Here is an 18,638-nt window from a genome sequence, read left to right as displayed (position 1 = left end):
TGCATTTTCAGAGCAAAAACCCACACTCACATAAAAATGATAAAAATTGAACTAGCTATAACTGTAAAGAGATGTTGGGGTAGTGGTGGATAGCTTAATGAAAACATTACTCATTATGCATTAACAGTGAAAAAAGTAGATTCTTTAGAAAAATGACTGAAAATAAAAACACTGCCCTTACAATGCCCTTATATCAATTTATATAGTGTGGCAACATTAGGGATCTTCTACACAGTATTGGTCACCCCATCTCAAAAAAGGTATCATAGAGCTGAAAAAAAATGTAGGAAAGGACAACTGCAACCAGAAAAGGCTAAAAAGTGGTTTGGATTTTTTAATTTGGGGCCGGGGGGGGGGGGACACAAAGGGCACATGATAGATTATATTATAAAATCATTAATGGTGTGGAGTAAGTGGTTAGATTATTCTCCCTTCTCTTCTCATAACTCTAGAACAGAGTTGCCTAATTAAATGGATTGGCTACAGATTCAGCACAAGCCAAATAACATATGCCTTCATGCAATACACCATTTACTTAAGAGAATTTTCTGTCACAAGATATGCATACAGCCACTGGCTTACATGGCTTCAAAAGAGGATTAAAACAAAATCATTGAGGCCAAGTGCTATTGGCCATGACAGATAAGTGGGATTTCAGAGGCAGTGTACTTCTTAATACCAGTTCCTGGGTGACAGAGGATGAATGTTGCTTTCATAGTAGGTTCCCAGGTGGCCACTTCTGGAAACAGGATGCTGGACGAGATGGACTTTTACTCTGATCCACAGCCCTTTTGTTCCTAAGAAGTCCAACAGCAGTTAACAATGGTTTGGGCCTATGGCCAGGTGACTATGTACAGAGAATCCAGTTACATTCTACATTTTGTCCATAAGTTTTACTAATACAGACAGGAAGAAAACGATACAGATCAAAGTCATTCCATGTGCTGAGCTTATGCTTTCTGGGCAGATCAAAGTTAGAATATCTACTATACTACTATGGGATCAATCAAACAACCAGTTCAAAGTAAAACAGGCAAAGCCATATCTTACCCCACAAATTATTATACATTTTAACCAACAACTGACCACAAGAAATCTAATTTGCTACTAGCCCTTCCCAAGAGTACTGTATTCTTTTAGCAAACCCTGCCTATGGATGTGCCAGTTTTTGAATCTAAAAGACATGCCAAACATACAAATTGTTCAGAATCAGCATGCTTGCAGCAATGTTTTCCAAGGAAATGATAAATTTTTATATTATTTAATCAGTAAGTGGATAATGCTAACAAATATAGCAATACTGCTGTTTGATTGAATACCCCTGGACAGGTGTTAATGAAAAGTGGGATAAGAAAAAGATATGCATACCTAATAATTTTTATCATAAATGCAGTGCTACCAACTTTCATAGTGATGTAAAAGAGAGAAAGTTAGAGACAGGTCGCCACTCTGAAGAAGGTTCCACTTAAAGCTGGCTAAGAGAGAGAAATAATGTATGTAGCACATGGTGCAATGACCACTGCCTCTAATCATCACAGTGGTGAGAGCAAAAACGGACATTACAAATCCATTCCACTTTGGGGGGGAAATCTGTAACACTCACCATGCAAGAGCAGGGCTAGGAACAGGTATCTAACCAGGCTGCAGCAGGGACAGGACATTTCCAGCTCTCCAACGCCTCCTCCACTCAGAGCCTGTCTTCCCTCCCCCTTCTCGCTTTCCTTTTATTCTCCAAGCTTTCTTCTTTTTCTCTCCTTCTGAAGCTTTCAGCGTCCTTGAAGTCCCAGTAATCCGTCACACAGAATCCTGCGGAGAGAGGACTGAGGGCGGGCTGGGGGGCGGCTGGACCCACCTGGCGGTATTAGAATCCCAAGGCGGAGCGGCAGCCCCCGTCTCTTTCTCTTGCAGAAAAGCTCTCGACCGGGGGGCGGGGGGCGGCACGAGCAGAAGGAGGCTCCAGCCCCCTCGTGCAACTGCTCAAGGCTCAGCGGCGCCCAAGAAATGCCTTCCTGCCTGAGGGCTTTTAAGTGGAGACGGTGCGCCCCATGCCGGCCACGCCGAAAGATTCAGGGCGTGCGCCGAGGCGCCCCTGCCGGCTCCGCGCCTTCTCAGTCCTCTGCCCTCTGTTCAGACCCCGCTCTGAGCGACAGCAGCCGTCCCTCTCTGCCTGGCGCTTTCTCCTCCGCTTCTGCCCCTGCTGCGGCTTCTCCTCCTCTTCACTGAGCAGCGGCGGCAGCGGCAGCAACTCCCCTTCATATTTCCCCTTTCAGCAGCTCGAGGAGGAGGGGTCAGGGAGGTGGCACGGGAGGGACTCTGATTGACGCCGGATCCCGAAACCGGACACCCTTGCCTTGACTTGAAAGGAGACTACAAAGGCCAGAGAGATCTCGAGGGGAGGATCCACGGTTCCCGCCCAGGGCGCCTTCCCGCCTCAGCCTCCCTCCCTCAGCTATGGGTACCAAACAAGTCAGATGGTCTCTAGGCTGAAGAGAAAATGTCGGCATCCATTTAAAAAAAAAAAAAAAAAAGCCTCGCAGTCCTTACAACCGGAGGGAAATGATGGTTTAGGACACGTCATCAGTTTATTGCAGGCAGAAGACATTTTGGCATGGGCTCAGACCTGTGGGCAAGCGCGCTCCTTTGGTCCCTTCCCTGTTGTCCCCAGTCTGCTCCGCACCCCTTAATCCCAAAAGTACCGCGGAGCCGAATCCCACAGGTCCATCATATCACCTCGGAATGCTCGCGGTCCTGAGTTTTATGAAACATTCCTTATTTTAAGGGGATTCGCTTAGGACCTCTTCACACATGAACTTGGAAACATGAATTTTTCCACATTGATACTCCCTGCCCCTCAGATAACCGCAGCCAACTGGGATTTCTCTGCAGTCTCTGTGCTTGTATCACGCCATCATATAAAGCAGCCCTTATTCCAGTAGACATCGAACTTATAAGACACTGAGCAGAGTTGCCCATTTTTCTACACTTCACATTGGAACATAAAGCATGTTTTTATTTCATAATCCATCGTGTCCATTGTTTCTGGACTGGAAGTGTGGTGAACTGGTGGCTCGCTAGCCCTGACAAAACTGCACAAACTTGAGCATCATCTCCCAAAAGGCTCCCAAAGGAAATGATTCCCCTCATGAGGACATTGAACTTCATCCGTCACTAAAGCCAAACACACCATCTTTTATCAGCCTACTCTCAGTCCCATGGTTATCCACACACAGAGGTGGTTACTAGGAAGGCTTGAGAGAGGGCTAACTCAAAACTCTCTAGCAGCTCCACTGAGACAAACCCCTTAAAGTGTTGAGAGCTCGAAACATTGAACCTTCACCTTATAGCCCATAAGATTTACAGCGTGCAGGCTCATAACTCCGTTGTGCTCATATGAATGGAACACAAACGCTTAGCTCCTGGTTAACTGGACAAAGAGGCACCTTTTAAAGTGATGGCTTTCTTATATTTAACAAGGGGTAAGCAACTGTCTGTTTTTTCTTATGCAGAATCCCTTCAGTGCCTGTTGGTAGTGTGTCCCTTGTGTTTCTTTTTAGATTGTGCACCCTTTTGGACTCCATCACTCAATACCTCTCTCTCCCATAGCTGATGGACCAAGCAGCCTTAAAAGTCCATCCTGCCACTGAACACTATATCCTACCTACCTAGTATCAAATACCTGATGTAGGAATATCCTCCTTGGACAAAGAAGTCATAACTTTTTAAATAGTTAGCAGGGGAATAGCAACTTCTTCAATCCAGCAAAGCATTCCTCCAGTGTCTCGCTTGTGCTTTTAGGTTGTGATCCCCTTTGGGATAGAAAACCACCTTCGAATTCCTTTTGCTATGTAAAACACTTTGCTAAACTTTTTTTTCTTTTTCTTTTTTGCTGAAAAGTACTATATAAACATTCTAAATTATGGATCAGCAACAACAACAAGATAACCAAGGACAGGTTTCACATGCTAAGGAACAAGCCACATTGGTATAGGCAGTGGATTTATTCAATGTCTGTCATCACTATAAACCACCTGTCCAGAACTGCATATGACAAAGGTTCTCAGATTTGGGTCCCAAACGTTGTCTGGAGATCAATCATCCCCAGCCTCTAGACACCACTGTGGCTGGGAATGATGGGAATTATAGTCCAACAATGTCTGGGGACCCAAATTTGAGAAGAACCTCTGCCATATGCAGTTCAGAATTATGATTGTTCTTTGTCTCACCCAGCAACTGTATCCCCCAAAGTCATCAATGCAGCTTCAGGGTGTCAATGCAATCACAACCCAATGAATTGGCTTAAATCAGGGGCATAACTATAATAGGGCAAGAGGAGACAGTTGTCTGGGGGCCCACTGCCTTGGGGGGCCCTCAGAGGCAAGTCACATGACTGACTCCCCCAGCCGCGCACCCGCGAGGGCTTTCTTCAGTTGTATTCTTCCTCGAAATTGATGTGAGTTTTAAGATCTGGAGCTACCAGAACAGCATGTTCTCTAGTACCATTAAAGGACTTGCATTGTCCACAATTTACAAAACCTTTTAAAAAATAATTGATCTTCAGTGGGGAGGGGGCATTTTAAAATCTTGTCTCTGGGCCCACTCCAACCTTGCTACGCCCCTGGCTTAAACTGTACACATCCCTCCAAAAACAACACAAGCTATGGCTTGCCTTTTATAGCCTTCATTTATGTTTTGTTATCTTAATGCTTGTCAGTTTGTTGACTGATATTCAATAGATTGGGACTCTTCCCATGTGTGGTGATCAGCCCACCCCAGCCTAAAGGGTGAACCAGAAGGGAACCCTGTCCTGTCTCAGAGGGTAACCTCTAGGGATCAGCCACTCAGCACACAGTGACCAGGACCTAGACTCCTAGAGGATCTGGTGCCAGGAAGTGAAGGGGGTCTTTGTTCTCAGAAGGAGCCAGGAGGTTGATGAGGGAAGATAGGGAGCAGGCTTCATGAGCACCAGCCATGAAGTCTGGTGGCCTCATGGCCAAGAGCCAGCCTGGAGACTTCTCTCAGGGAAGGACATCTGCAGATCCTTGAGAGACAGGATTGCAGAAAACTTGAATTATCTCCTGGAGTTTGGGGTGAGTTCAAGGAAAAAGAAAGCTGAGGGTGTTGGCTTCAGGGAAAGGTTTAGCCAGGGAACTGTGTGTTAGGAGCCTGCAATAGATTTCTTTTGTTTTTGTGCTTTTGCAAATTCTTACAATTGGTCTATAGTGTTTTTATCTGTAACGTAACTAAGAAGAACTGAACCTGAGCTCTTTTATCCAAGCAGGGCTGTAGGAGTCTCTGCTCCCTGTAAAGGTGCTTTTAAAGGTTCCTTGCAACTGTGGGTGCTTTTTGAATTATCTTTGCAACTGGGTAACCATGATTTTTAAAGTGTGCCACTCCAAACACCAGCTGGAGTGATCTTTGGAAGTAATCTTGTAAAGTACTGAGTATTCCCCCCCCCCTGTAACTTAAAGCTGAGAGAGCCTCAGACGGATGCAGTCTGTAGTATTTTGAATAAAGTTTTTCTCTTTTTATTGTTTGCATTTTACCTGTCTGAGTGGATTTTTAGCTCAGGAAAAAGGGTTTTACTCTGGTGCAAACATGCCTCAATGTTGATTGCTCAGCAACTCATACTACCAAGTTTGCTCTTCACGTATAGACTGCACATGGAAGGTTTTCTGTATTTTTCCATTGGTAAAAGGAGAGTTTCCCTGGAATTTCATCCACACCAGGGAGGGATTAAACTCTGTTAAAAAGTGGGCATGGTGGCAGTGATTGCCAAGAAACGGTTAAGTTTTAAAGGAACAGCCTTTGTTGAGCAAGCATGGAGGGAATGAATTAGCATTTTTCTTTCCCCCACATGGGCTTGCTTTGCGTCAAAAGCTGAGCTTAAATCTGCTATTTGCTGCACTATGATAATCCAAATTAACATGTTTATGCTTTAAAAAGAAATTGGGGGGGGGGGGAACTGTTGCTCCTTAATCTGAGGAATATTCTCTATCCATTATAGGGGGGAAGATAAATATCACAAGCTGAAGTGCTAGTTTCAATTGGTACAGAATATATCTTAACCTGTCTGTAAAAGGAAGATGTAATTCATATAAAGCTTGTCTACATCTACAAAATGTCATTGGTTTAGATTAATATAGAGAAGAAACAAGGACAGATATTTGCATTATGGTAGAAGTAATTTGCCCTGATCTATAGTGGGAAATGACTTGACTAGCAAGCCAGAGGTTGCCGGTTTGAATCCTCGCTGGTATGTTTCCCAGACGATGGGAAACACCTATATCGGGCAGCAGCGATATAGGAAGATGCTGAAAGGCATCACCTCATACTGCGTGGGAGGAGGCAATGGTATACCCCTCCTGTATTCTACCAAAGACAACCACAGGACTCTGTGGTCGCCAGGAGTTGACACTGACTTGACGGCACACTTTACTTTACAGAACCAAGAACATGTAAGCATGTACTTGCAGCATGCTCCTGTTCCCATGGTCCTGCTAAATTGTGACCAGTATTTTAGCTCTGAAGCATTGAGCAGCTGTGTGGCCTGATTTGTGAGCATAGCAGAAGACATGTGGCTTGCTGCTGAACTTCCAGCTCCCAGGGCTGGGGGAAACACTGTATATGAAAACCTAGGATATTCAAGGGAACCTCTCTCTTGCAGCAGACACCTTGTGGTGGCAGAAATGTATGCACAGAAGCTGGTTCTTCCAGTGGATTAGGGTTATGCAAAAATCATTATATGAATTATGGGACTGGGGGATCAAGCCATCTGTAAGAGAGAAAATATTTTTTTTCTTTTTGAAAAAACACTTCAAAAACTATTTAGCAATGGGTGTAGCCAGACCAAAAAATGGTGGAAAACTACAAATTTCAGTATGTTGGGGCTCATGAAATACCCAAATACTATGTGGAGGTATACTTGGAAAACTAAACAGAAGTGCTTGTCTAATTCTCTACTATGCATCGTAGCATCACTGTTACATTAATAGCCATAATATTAAGACATTACATTTAACTCACTTATCACAAGAAGCAAAGTAAGAGCAAATGAATACAATCCTAGCTCATAAGCTTCAGCTCAGTATCCACAAGCCCTGATTCTCTGTACATAGTGCCAAACTGAATATGTGTACAGTGACTTATATTATATTAAATTAAAAAAAAATTTTTTTTTTACCTGTAGCCCCTTCGGGGGACTTCCTAAAGGCTGTGGAGAGGGGTCTGCAAAGGTTCCCCCTCCCGCTGCTGGCCTCTTAATTCACCACCACAGTCCATCCTGGGCTGATTTTCGGGCCTGTTTGGGCCTGCAAAGATCAGCGTGGTGGCCATTTTGGAGACTGCCACACATGCTCAAATGGCCTCTGTGAGGCCTGGCAAGGCCTAGGGCCTCGCAGGGACCATTTGAGCATGTGCGGTGGCCATTTATTTTTTATTTAAATGGCCACCGAAAACAAAATGGCCACCGCGCATGCTCATGCATGGTGGCCATTTTGTTTTCAGTGGCCATTTTATAACAAATTTTCATTTTTAAAAAAATGGCACCCCCCTTCAAGTGGCGCCCGGGGCATATACCCTGCCTGCCCCACCATAGATACGCCCCTGGAGTATGGTGGCTCCCATTCATTTAAGATGTGTTGAAGAGAATTTCATGGTGGCTTGTGCCCCATGTTAACTAGTGGGAGAAAGGTGGAGTTGGATTTTCTCTATCAGGCACCAAAATGTCTTGGGCTGGCTTTGGCTGGTGCACAAAGTGAGAGGAATACTCTTGTGAAAGGCCTGTTTTTTAAACTGACAAATATAACATCTTTCTCTTTTTTACTTATCAATTTCATAAGCATCTAATGGTGAAAATGTTGCATGGAATCATTTAGAATCATCATGAAAACAGGGTTTTTAATGTTTTGAAGCTACAAGTTATTAGTACTGTGGCATTCTCAGACCAAGGTCCAGCTTCTTGAAGTCTGTAAGAAACACCTCATGTTTGATGACAGAACTGTGGCAGATTCTCCAGGGATGCTACTAAAAACACCAAGGGCAGCTTCACTTGCAAGCCAAACTGCAGTTGTGGGGAAAAGGCCACAACACAAGCAAAAGAGTTAACCCCTTTTCCCATCCACACCACCAGGAGCGTAGCTAGAGGAGAGGGGGCCCATGTTTGCCCCTCTCGCTAGTGGCCCCTCTGAGTGACGGAGATAATGAAGAAAATAGGGAGGAGTGGAGCTGGGGGCCCCTCAGGAGCTGCGGGTCCCGGTTCTTTGAACCCATTCATTCAATTATAGCTACATTCCTGCACACCATAGTCCCAACCCTGATTGCCTCCCCCACCCTCCATCACAGTGGCTATTTTAAATGGGGGAAACCCACAGACAGGGCCAGACTACATGCTTAATATAACAAGCAGTTTTGGACCGAACAATTAATTTGTGTTTTGGTGATCACAGAGTACAACAACAACAAATATTTATATACTGCTTTTCAACAAATGTTTCCAAAGAAGTTTACATAGACAAATAACAAACAAACAAGATGGATCCTTGTCCCCAAAGGGCTCATAATCTAAAAAGAAACATAAGATAGACACCAGCAACAGTCACTGGAGGTACTGTACTGAGGATGGATAAGGCCAGGTACTCTCCCCCTGCTAAATAAAGATAATCACCACCTTAAAAAGGTGCCTCTCTGCCCAATTAGCAGGAGAAAAGAGAAGGATGCTAGCAACCCTCCCTCCTCTCTACCCACCATGCACTTTGAAGTTTGCAAGGGTTGGTTTTGAAAGGGGGCTGCCCCCAACCAGAGCTCTGGGGCAATGCAGCATTTTGCATCTCACCTCAGGCACTGCAGTAACTTGGTCCTCCCCTGTCAGGAGGTGAGCTGCCACATTTTATACCAGCTTCAGCTTCTGAACCTATCTTCAAAGGTAATCCGATGTAGATAGAATACAATGCAATAACCCACACATAATAATTAAAAGCAGAGTAGTGTGTTTACTGTTTAGAACCATGTAGCATACACTGTAGAATATTTCAGTGTTGTCATTTTATTGTTTTATTGTAAAAGCTTGCAATTTTTAAAGTTAGAATCAGAGAATTATTGGCTGCTGTATGTGCCTGTATGCAAGAAAGAAGTTTTTCCACAGCAGAATGTTCCCTGACAGGGTAATTTTCATGCAAGGGAGGTGGGGATGCTTTTCATTGATCTCTGATATTCTATCAAAAGAGGAGATGAGATTAGTCTGGTATAATTTGTTCTTGACAAATCCATGCTGGCTACCAGATTATTTTCTAACTGCTTAATAATGACCTATTCTAGGATCTTGTCAGGTACTGATTTCCAATTGACAGGTCAATAGTTTCTCATTTCCCTCTACCCCACTTTTTGAAGAAAGGGGGAACATCTTCCAGCACTTCACCTTTTGTCCAGGAGTTCTCAAAAATTAAAGACAACAGTTCTCCTGAGATCATACTTGCAAGTTCCTTCAGCAGGAAACAGATGTAATCCATCTGGACCTGGAGATCTGAACTCATTTAAGGTAGCTAGGTGTTCTCTACTCCTACTATCTTTTTACCTTTCTTAATTCCCTCCTTTCTTAATTAGTGCATCTGAAGCCTGGCTGAGTCACATTTGCCTTGCAGGAGAAGACAAATGCCAAATAGGCATTAAGCAGTTTTTTTTTTGTCACCTATTCCCATTTCACCATCTTTTCCAAGGAACAAAGCTACCACTTCCTGGAAGGTGTTTCACCTTCCTCTTGTTTCTGACATATCCATAAAACCTCTTTTTCTTGTTTTTGGCATCCTCTTGGAGTACATTTCACAACCTCCGGCATTGGTGCAAATCCTCTCTTCTAGTGCCAACGCAGGCAGCCAAGCCCTAGCAAATTCTAAGTATACCTGAGAGCTGGCATATGCTATGACACAACTGCTCTGCAATTGATCAGAGTTGGCACAGCTGCTTCTGGCCAAGACTGCAACTAGTTGTAGGAAAAACAGGGTGCCATTGGCTTACAATTCCTGGCAAGAAGGAGCTATTGCACATGTTCCAACCAGTTGCACAGAATCAATGGTGGTTATCACACAGGCTCATTTGATGAGGACAGCTGAGCTCTCAGTATGCCTGGGTTTGCCAGGGCTCAGCTGCCTGCACTGGAGAAAAACTCAGCTTAGTGCAATGAGTTTTTGGCTCTTGCCTTTCCCTTCTTCTATGTCAGCGGCTCCAATAAGAGTTTTATAGTAAGTGTAGACTTTTAACGTGGGGCACATACTATAATCAATGGAAGTCCAGATACAAATAATAATAATAGTGGGTAATTTGCCATATGATTTCTCCTTCCATCATGAAAAATATATGACTTTGGTAAACAGTTGGCAATAAGAATTAGTTTTGCATGTTGAAGCTTGTGTGGCATGCCTGCCTCCAGATGTTGTTTAATCATTAGTGTACGCTTAAATTTCTGAGAGATAAGAGTGCATAACATTTGTTTCCTTGAAGGTGTATTGCCCAATTCACCCTTGGCAGGACTTCAATAGTTTGAGTCTATAAACTCAGTTATGCCAGAGGTTAATTTGTTCTGGATGATTTTTGTGGGATAATTTTGTACCTTTTCTCTCCTTTTTTCTGAATCAATACAACTTTATTTATTTATTTGTTTCAATTTACAGCCCACTCTATCCAGTAATCTGAGGGTGCTAAACAATAATGTTACTAAAAAAAAAAAAAAAAGAGGGAGAGAGAGATATTTCCCTGTAATCTAAAAGTTCACCATCTAAATGCTTAATACAAAAAGGCTGGTAGATGCAAAGGGGGGTGAGCAATAGCTGCCTGTGCATGGCCCAAAATGACATATTCCAACCTGACCCATCCCAACTGTACGTGATACTATTGGTAGGGGCCAACCAGAAAAAAATATATGAAAAATGCCAACAAGGAAATAATGATCTGCTATTACAAGTCTAGTCCAACTAGAAGAGGTTATTTTAAAAGAATGTACCAAATTTGGAAAGAGAAGCATCCAGATACAGAAATAACAGAACAAAGGCTAGCAGACCAGAGAAGATTTATAATAAGAAATAAAGTATTCACAGAAGTTGGAATACTTTAATAGAATAGCTGGAAGAACGGCAAAGAGGCTCAAGATATGGAAGAAGAATTATCACCAACTGAAGAAGTTGCTCAGGAACGGGTGGAAGAGGTGTTGGAAATAGAGGATGCCACTGTTGCTGAACTGTTTCAAAATCAAAACCAGGCAACCTCTCCTTTGCCTTCACCTCAAAAACCCAAATGCTGTTTAACAGAAAAGCAACAAGAACTAAAGCAAAAAATAACTGAGCACATGAACCAAACAACCACCAGGGTTCAACTTCCAGCTCTAAAAACAGTTGCCAAAAAACAACTTGCTCAGGCATTAAAAGATGTCAGTGCTGCACTTGCAGAAATAACAACCAATAATTTGCAAGAAACAAACCAACTAATCTACAGTGCAGCAACAATAACAACAACACAAGAGCTCGAATATAAGATCAGTGGACCTGTAAAAAAATAAAGTAGTACATCACCTAAATGGAAGATGAGATTAAAAAATAAAATCTCCAGGCTTAGATCAGATGCTAGTAAATTGAAAGATATGAAAGACAAGAAGGTGAAGAATGAAAACACCAAACAGTATCTGATCCAAAAATACCACCTAGATTCAAGGAAAATTAGAGAAGTCCTGGAAATAATAAAGCAGCAAATAACAGCAGTGTCAAAGAAGATTAGCAGATACGAAGCTAGAATTGCACAACACAGGCAGAATCTCCAATTCCAGTCAAATCAGAGACATTTCTACCAAAGCATAGAAGGAGAAACCGCAAGTAACATAGAAACACCAAATAAAGTAGAAACAGTGCAATTCTGGGGAAAATTATGGGGCAATCCAATAGATTATAATAAAAAAGCAGGCTGGGTGTAAGAGGTCAAAAATGTAACCAACAAATGCAAGATCTAATAATAACACCAGAATTAATAAGTGTTAATAAGAATTAATTAATTAATTAATAAGAATTAATTAATTTAATAAAATTAATACTTTTTAAGAAAATTAAAAATTGGACTGCAGCAGGTGATGATGAACTGCATGGCTTTTGGCTTAAACACCTAACAAGCCTTCATAAACAACTAGCAAAACAGTTCAATCACATTTTGCAAGGAGGTGATACTAAACAATGGCTAACAACTGGGAAAACTCAACTCATAATGAAAGAACCAGCAAAAGGTGCAGTTCCAAGTAATTATAGACCGATAACTTGCCCGCCAACCATGTTCAAATTATTAACTGGAATAATAGTTAATAAGTGTTGCATTATTTCAACACTTATTAACTAATAAGCAGCTTCCAGTTGAACAGAAAGGAAATTCCAGTTGAACAGAAAGGAAATCAGAGGCACAAAAGACCAGCTGCTGATTGGCAAGACCTGGCAATGGCTTAAGAATGGCAACTTGAAGAAAGAAACAGAGGGTTTAATACTGGCTGCACAAGAACAGGCACTAAGAACAAATGCAATAAGAGCATTTTTTGTCGAAAAATCCACAACAAACAGCAAGTGCCGCCTTTGTAAAGAAGCAGATGAAACAGTGGACCACCTAATCAGCTGTTGTAAAAAGATTGCACAGACTGACTACAAACAAAGGCATGACAAGGTAGCAGGGATGATATACTGGAACATCTGCAAAAAATACAAGCTACCTGTAGCCAAAAATTGGTGGGACCATAAAATTGAAAAAGTGGTAGAAAATGAAGATGTAAAAATATTATGGGACTTCCGACTACAAACAGACAAACATCTGCCACACAATATACCAGATATAACTGTAGTCGAGAAGAAAGAAAAACAAGTTAAAATAATCAACATAGCAATACCAGGGGACAGCAGAATAGAAGAAAAAGAAATAGAAAAAAATCACCAAATACAAAGATCTACAAATTGAAATTGAAAGGCTGTGGCAGAAAAAGACCAAAATAATCCCAGTGGTAATTGGTGCCCTAGGTGCAATTCCAAAACAACTTGAAGAGCACCTCAACACCATAGGGGTCACAGAAATCACCATCAGCCAATTACAAAAAGCAGCTTTACTGGGAACAGCCTATATTCTGCGATGATATCTATAATAACAGCAACAGCATTGTTCAGCCATCCCAGGTCCTTGGGAAGGACTCGATGTCTGGATAAAACAAACCAGTCAATAACACATGTCTGACTGTGTAAATAAATAAATAAATAAATAAATAATAAAGTTATAAATTAACTCAATTATACCCCCTCAGGAATAATTATGTATGCTTTTAAAAGTCTCTAATATTATAATACAGCACCTATGAAGGTGGAAGCAGCAGGGAGCAAGGTGAGGCTAGCCAATGCTCTCTGCAGGTGCTTCCACTGCTGCACTTCCTTTCTGGAAGTGGTCATGGAGGAAGGAAATAGCTGATGAAATTTGGGGTGCTGAGCAACTAATTGTGGGCCTGTGGCCCATGAGCCATCCCCTAATGATGCTCCTGGCAGGAGGGAAATGAGCTATAATAATAATGAGCTTAACCCATGCAGAGCAACTGTGTGCTAGTACTTGATTGCTCCCCTCACCCCCTACACCCTCACCTCTTGCTCTTCCTCCTCAATCCTGTTCCATCCCTCTCACGCCTCTGTTGCGGCTGTAGCGTTGTGGCAACTATTAGCCAAGCTGCAGCCCCCTATCCTCAGAGACTTCTCCACCCTCACCTGATCCCTGCTCCTGCTCCACCCCACAGGAGCAGCAGTGTTTGACCAGGCCCTTCCTCACTGCTGCCAGTGCAATGGCCGCTCGTTCCCCTCAGGCTGCTGACAGGCCCAGGCGCATCCAGTGCCTGCCTGCCTCTCTCTGCCAATGGCCTCGATAGCCCCAAACAGCAGCAGTGTTTGACTGGGCCCTTCCTTGCTGCCACCACCATGGCCACTCGTTCCCCTCAGGCTGCTGACAGGCTCGGGCCCGTCCCTTGCACTTCCTTCTTTCTCTCTTCCTCTCCCTTGTCTCTCTCTCTTTCTCCCTCCCTCCCTTCCTTCCTGAGTTAACAGATCTTGTTCATCCACGGTGCCACAGGCTCCTCCTCCCTATCTGCATATGGAATCCCCACTGCCCAATCACCATGGTGCTTCTACTCGCGAACTCTCACGAGAGCTGCCATGCATGGAATTAGCCACGGGTATGCCTTAGATAATTAAATATATAGACCATTTATTTATTTATTTATTCATTCATTTATTTATTTATTTATGTAAACTGGCTTCACCAAAGACTCTAGGCGGTGAACAACAATACCAATACCAATTAATTAAAATAACAACAACAACAACAACAACAACAACAATTATTATTATTAAAGGGCAAATGCCTGGTGAAACACTCTATGCATTCAAAATACCTCTTTTCAGTGAGGCTAGAGGTGTATCTTTTTTGTGCATCACCCAGTGAATTATGACATGCCATTTTATCTGCAGCATGATTTTAAGCCCGTACAGAAGGAGAGTAGTCTTTTTAAAAAACTACCACCATCACCATCACCATATGTTTTGGGACATGCTTATTTTAGAAATGTCATCTCCTCTACAGTGCTTCTATGGAAATTAAAATGGAGTGCTCTTGCTCATTGTGTCACATGTTTTGTAGAGTTTGAAACCAAGCATTCTGCATAGATGGAACATATTGATAGAGTTCCTTATGTCCTTGTGTCCTTTCTCTCTCATTATGTATACATTGTCTTGTTTTGCATCAAGATCTTTGGGTATTTGGTGACATTTTTAGGAATCTAAGAAATACTTCCAGTGTTTAACAGGGAAACATATTTTTGGGCTATTCCCAAGCAATGCAATGGACACTGATGAGGCTATTGTACAATAAAGGATTACTTAAAATAGCCTTGTAACCGACACAATAATTTATACATTTATCAAAAGACCCTTTCCATTGCCTCAGTATATCTAAGGGGCAAAATACATAAATGCATTTTATTTCTCAGTTCTTATCTTATTCAGCAGCAGTCACACTATGGTTTGACCAGATGAAAGCAGATTTTCTCGTAACAGCCTGTTAGAGATTTGTTTAGAATGCTTCCCTCCCTTAAACTTCTCTTCCTTTAAAAAGGCAATATACAATGCCTTTTAGAAAGTTATAATTGTATATTTTCATGTGAGAAGGACTCCTTAAGCAACTAGGGAGAGAGTCTGTGCCCTGAAAGACATAGGGCAGTGGTTCCCAACAAGGGTTCCTCCAGATGTTGCTGAACTACAACTCCCATCATCCCCAGCTACAATTTATTGTGGCTGGGGATGCTGGAAGTTGTAGTTCACAACATCTTTGGGAACCATTGGCATATGCTAGATTTGGCTTTTTTAAAGCCACATTTTGGGTTACGGCCCATTTGACTCACAAGTATACGCCTTAGGTTCTGGCCACCCTGGGTTTCAAAAAGAAGCTGAGAGGAAGAATAAGGCAAACAGTAGGGCTGCAGCTGGAGGTATTGAGAACTCTATGGAATGAAGAGATGGCACCTTTCTAATTGGACGACATAGTATGCAGTTAGTATTTTTCAAGTGCAAATTGAAAAAGAATTGAAGACTCTCATTTCACCATGTTATGTAAGCTTTAAATGTTATCTGTAAGCTTTAAATTCAGTGTCCACTTAATGGTTGTTTATGGGGACTGAAAATTCAAATCTACATGCTGCATGGCATGGATTTTTAGCATGCATTTAATCAATGAAGTTGGTAAGCTCCGTTCCACACACATTTATTGATTCATTGATTTTGCATTTATATACCACTTTTCTGGTGAACACCCCCCCCCCAAGTGCTTTACAAAAAACTTAAACAAAGAACAATATATCAAACTACACATTTACATTTCTACATGGGCCTTAGCCTCACTTCTTTCTTCTCTCCTCCCCTCAGAGCAAGATGGTCCCTGGTTACTCTGTGGTGGCAGCTGGAGGAGGCAAGGGCCACTTCAGCTGGGAGGTGGATGGTGACAGCTCCCCAGCCTGTCTCTCTCTCTTCTCTCCTCCCCTCAGAGCAAGATGGTCCTTGGTCGCTCTGGAGCGGCAGTTGGGGGTCAGAGAGCAACTACATGTTTTCCTTTGAATACCTGAAGAAAGCCCCTGTGCATACAACTTCATTGAAGTCTCTGTTCAAGTAGTTGGGAAGCCTGCCCTCTGTATGTACAGGTATGGACTCAACATTCAGGCATTCAGTGAATGGGTGCAGAAGGAGGGGTGGAATCTGACACCACAATGCTGCCTTCCCATATGTTCGCTGAATGTGTGTGTTCAACAACTAAACTCGTGACTTTCAGGACTTGCTCAGTGGGTTATGGATTAAGTTGTAATATCATCATGAGTCAGAGTGTGTATTCAGACACAGTCCTGATTTCAATCAAACTTATTTCCAAGGGCAAACTACACATACACACAAACACATGCCTTATTATTATTTCACACACACACACACACACACACACACACACACACACACACACACACCCCTCATTATTTGCCCTTATTTCCAAGGGCAAACTACGCATACACAGAAACATGCCTCATCAGAAATGCCTCATTTTTTCAGGTCAAAAACAGCCGTGTAGGGGTGGGATATAGGTGTAGGTTTCCTTCCCCCCACTCCTTGTACCCTCTTTTCCTTCCAAAAATTACCCACCAATTAAGGGGGACAATTTAAGATAGGAAAATGGGTGTGAAGGAAAGAATCTACTATAGTGCAGCTGTTTTTGAGAAAAGAAGAGGTACTTCTGGTTGGAAGAATGGCTTCATAACATGCCTTTGCATGTGTGTATTCTTTGGCCATAAGTGTATGTAGGACTTCAGCCTAAAACTAGCATTCTGAACTTGCAGGACAGAGTAGACAAATGACAAAGAAATACACAGAAAATTAAAGGAAGTTGAAATGTGGGGTTTTTTGGATACAATAAAGGGACAGTTGTTGAAACATGTTATCAATTAAAGTTTTTTCCAGGATTTATGCTAATAAGCAACATTTTATATGTAGTTTTGTAGATAAATATTTATCTGGTGATGTGTGACAGATGGTAAATTGTTTCAGCTGGAGAAAAACAATAACAAAACTGGGTGCAATTTACAGTGCCATCTAAATTATATTTTCTTTTGCATGTTTTAGGAGAAGAGACAGTTCTATATACCCTCTCTGTGTTTCCTTCTTCTCTCTCACCCCTACATATCTAAGAGCCAAATCCTTTTATGCATAAACCATAGATTGTGTCACAAGATTAGAAAGCAGGGTTTGGATTCTCCCCTCTGAAACTAAAACAAACCATCTGTTTTGAAAGGCCCTTTCAGAAACTTCCCTGGATTTAGTGAACATTTGATACACATTTTCAACATTATTTTAATTCAAAAGATGGTCTCATAAGAATTAAGATGGAGGATAAAAGAAATGTGTGTGGGGTGGATGTATGCATGTCTTAACATACCAGAAATCAAGTCAAAACACTGCCACAATACTTTGCTCTGTAACCTTTTCTCAATTTCTTTCAGAAATGTGTTGGGCAGAAATGCCCAAGTCTCTTCTATTTCTGAAGCATCACATATATGATCAAATTTACAGCTGCATATTTGCTATAACTGCTTTCATTGCTGTTGCTACACCAAGCACCAATTACCAGTGTATTGTTATTGAAATGCACTCCCTGTGTCATTCAACAGGTAGATACAGGCTAAAAGTCAAAACTGACTTGATGGCACACAAAAAAAGTGGGAGGTGCCTATTGAATAATGAATAGAAACTAAGATGTCAAGCTTGTACTGTGTGGCCAGGTATCGCCTTTGATATTAATTAAATATTGTTTTAATAGTTTCAACATTGTTTTAAAGTATTGTTTTTAAATTTTTAAATTATTGTAATGTTTTAACTTTTTCTGTTATCATTTATTTTGTTTTAACTAATGTTTTAATTTTTTCTGTTGTTTGTTTTGCTTCATTGTAAACTGCCCAAAGATGTAAGTTTTAGGCGGTATAAAAATATGTTAAATAAAATAATATGCTTCCTGTTCTTTAGAGCAAAGTCAATTCTATACTACACAGGGGTGGCCAACATGAGGCTCTCCATAATTTGTTCCCTACAGCTCCCATCATCCCTGGTCATTGGAATAACGGTCAAAAAGGGGGTGGGGTAGGGAATACAAAATCCCTCCTCTAGCTGTGAAGAGTCCTGGGTAGGCTGCCACCATCAACTTTTTTAAATGAGCAAATTTACCCTTCCAAGGGAATATGCTGAGAGAGTAAAGTGGAAAACCCCTCCCTATAAGAAAGGCTTGAGCAGTCTTAGGCCTTCAGGAGTGTGTGACTAGGGATACTAATAAGGAATAGAACTCTTTAACAACAACGATTTATTAGTAACTGGATGATAAGGAAAACTATAGAGGCATCAACAATCACTGCTTCCATTCAAGTAACCCTTCCCCAGGAAGTCTACGTTTGCCAGATTGGCTTTTATAAAGCCAAATTTTGGGTTACGGCCCATTTGACTCACGAGTATACCCCTTAGGTTCTGGCCATGCGTGCAGTCAGATCCAAGCACTTAAACAAAAATAAGTTCCCTGACACG

At 41.9% G+C, this 18,638-nt stretch overlaps 1 protein-coding gene and 1 long non-coding RNA gene across 2 annotated transcripts in view; one reads left to right on the top strand and one right to left on the bottom strand.

Annotated features, from left to right (window-relative positions):
• The window catches only part of APCDD1 (APC down-regulated 1), a 54,533-nt gene extending 52,105 nt beyond the window's left edge, over nt 1–2,428 (bottom strand). Inside the window, exon 1 of the mRNA XM_053248935.1 lies at nt 1,604–2,428. Coding sequence (XP_053104910.1) covers nt 1,604–1,661 — 58 coding nt within the window. The 5' untranslated portion in view covers nt 1,662–2,428. The remainder of the gene's footprint in view (nt 1–1,603) is intronic.
• Nucleotides 2,237–18,018, top strand: LOC128324406 (uncharacterized). The gene is made up of 3 exons (XR_008306838.1): nt 2,237–3,476; nt 15,957–16,228; nt 17,570–18,018. It is a non-coding gene; the product is annotated as an uncharacterized LOC128324406 (long non-coding RNA).
• The last annotated feature ends 620 nt before the right edge of the window (nt 18,019–18,638 follow it).

This window comes from Hemicordylus capensis, chromosome 4, assembly GCF_027244095.1.
Source record: "Hemicordylus capensis ecotype Gifberg chromosome 4, rHemCap1.1.pri, whole genome shotgun sequence".
Taxonomy (NCBI): domain Eukaryota; kingdom Metazoa; phylum Chordata; class Lepidosauria; order Squamata; family Cordylidae; genus Hemicordylus; species Hemicordylus capensis.
The sequence above is the reverse complement of the archived record's forward strand: the minus strand, read 5'-3'. Positions and strand labels throughout refer to the sequence as shown.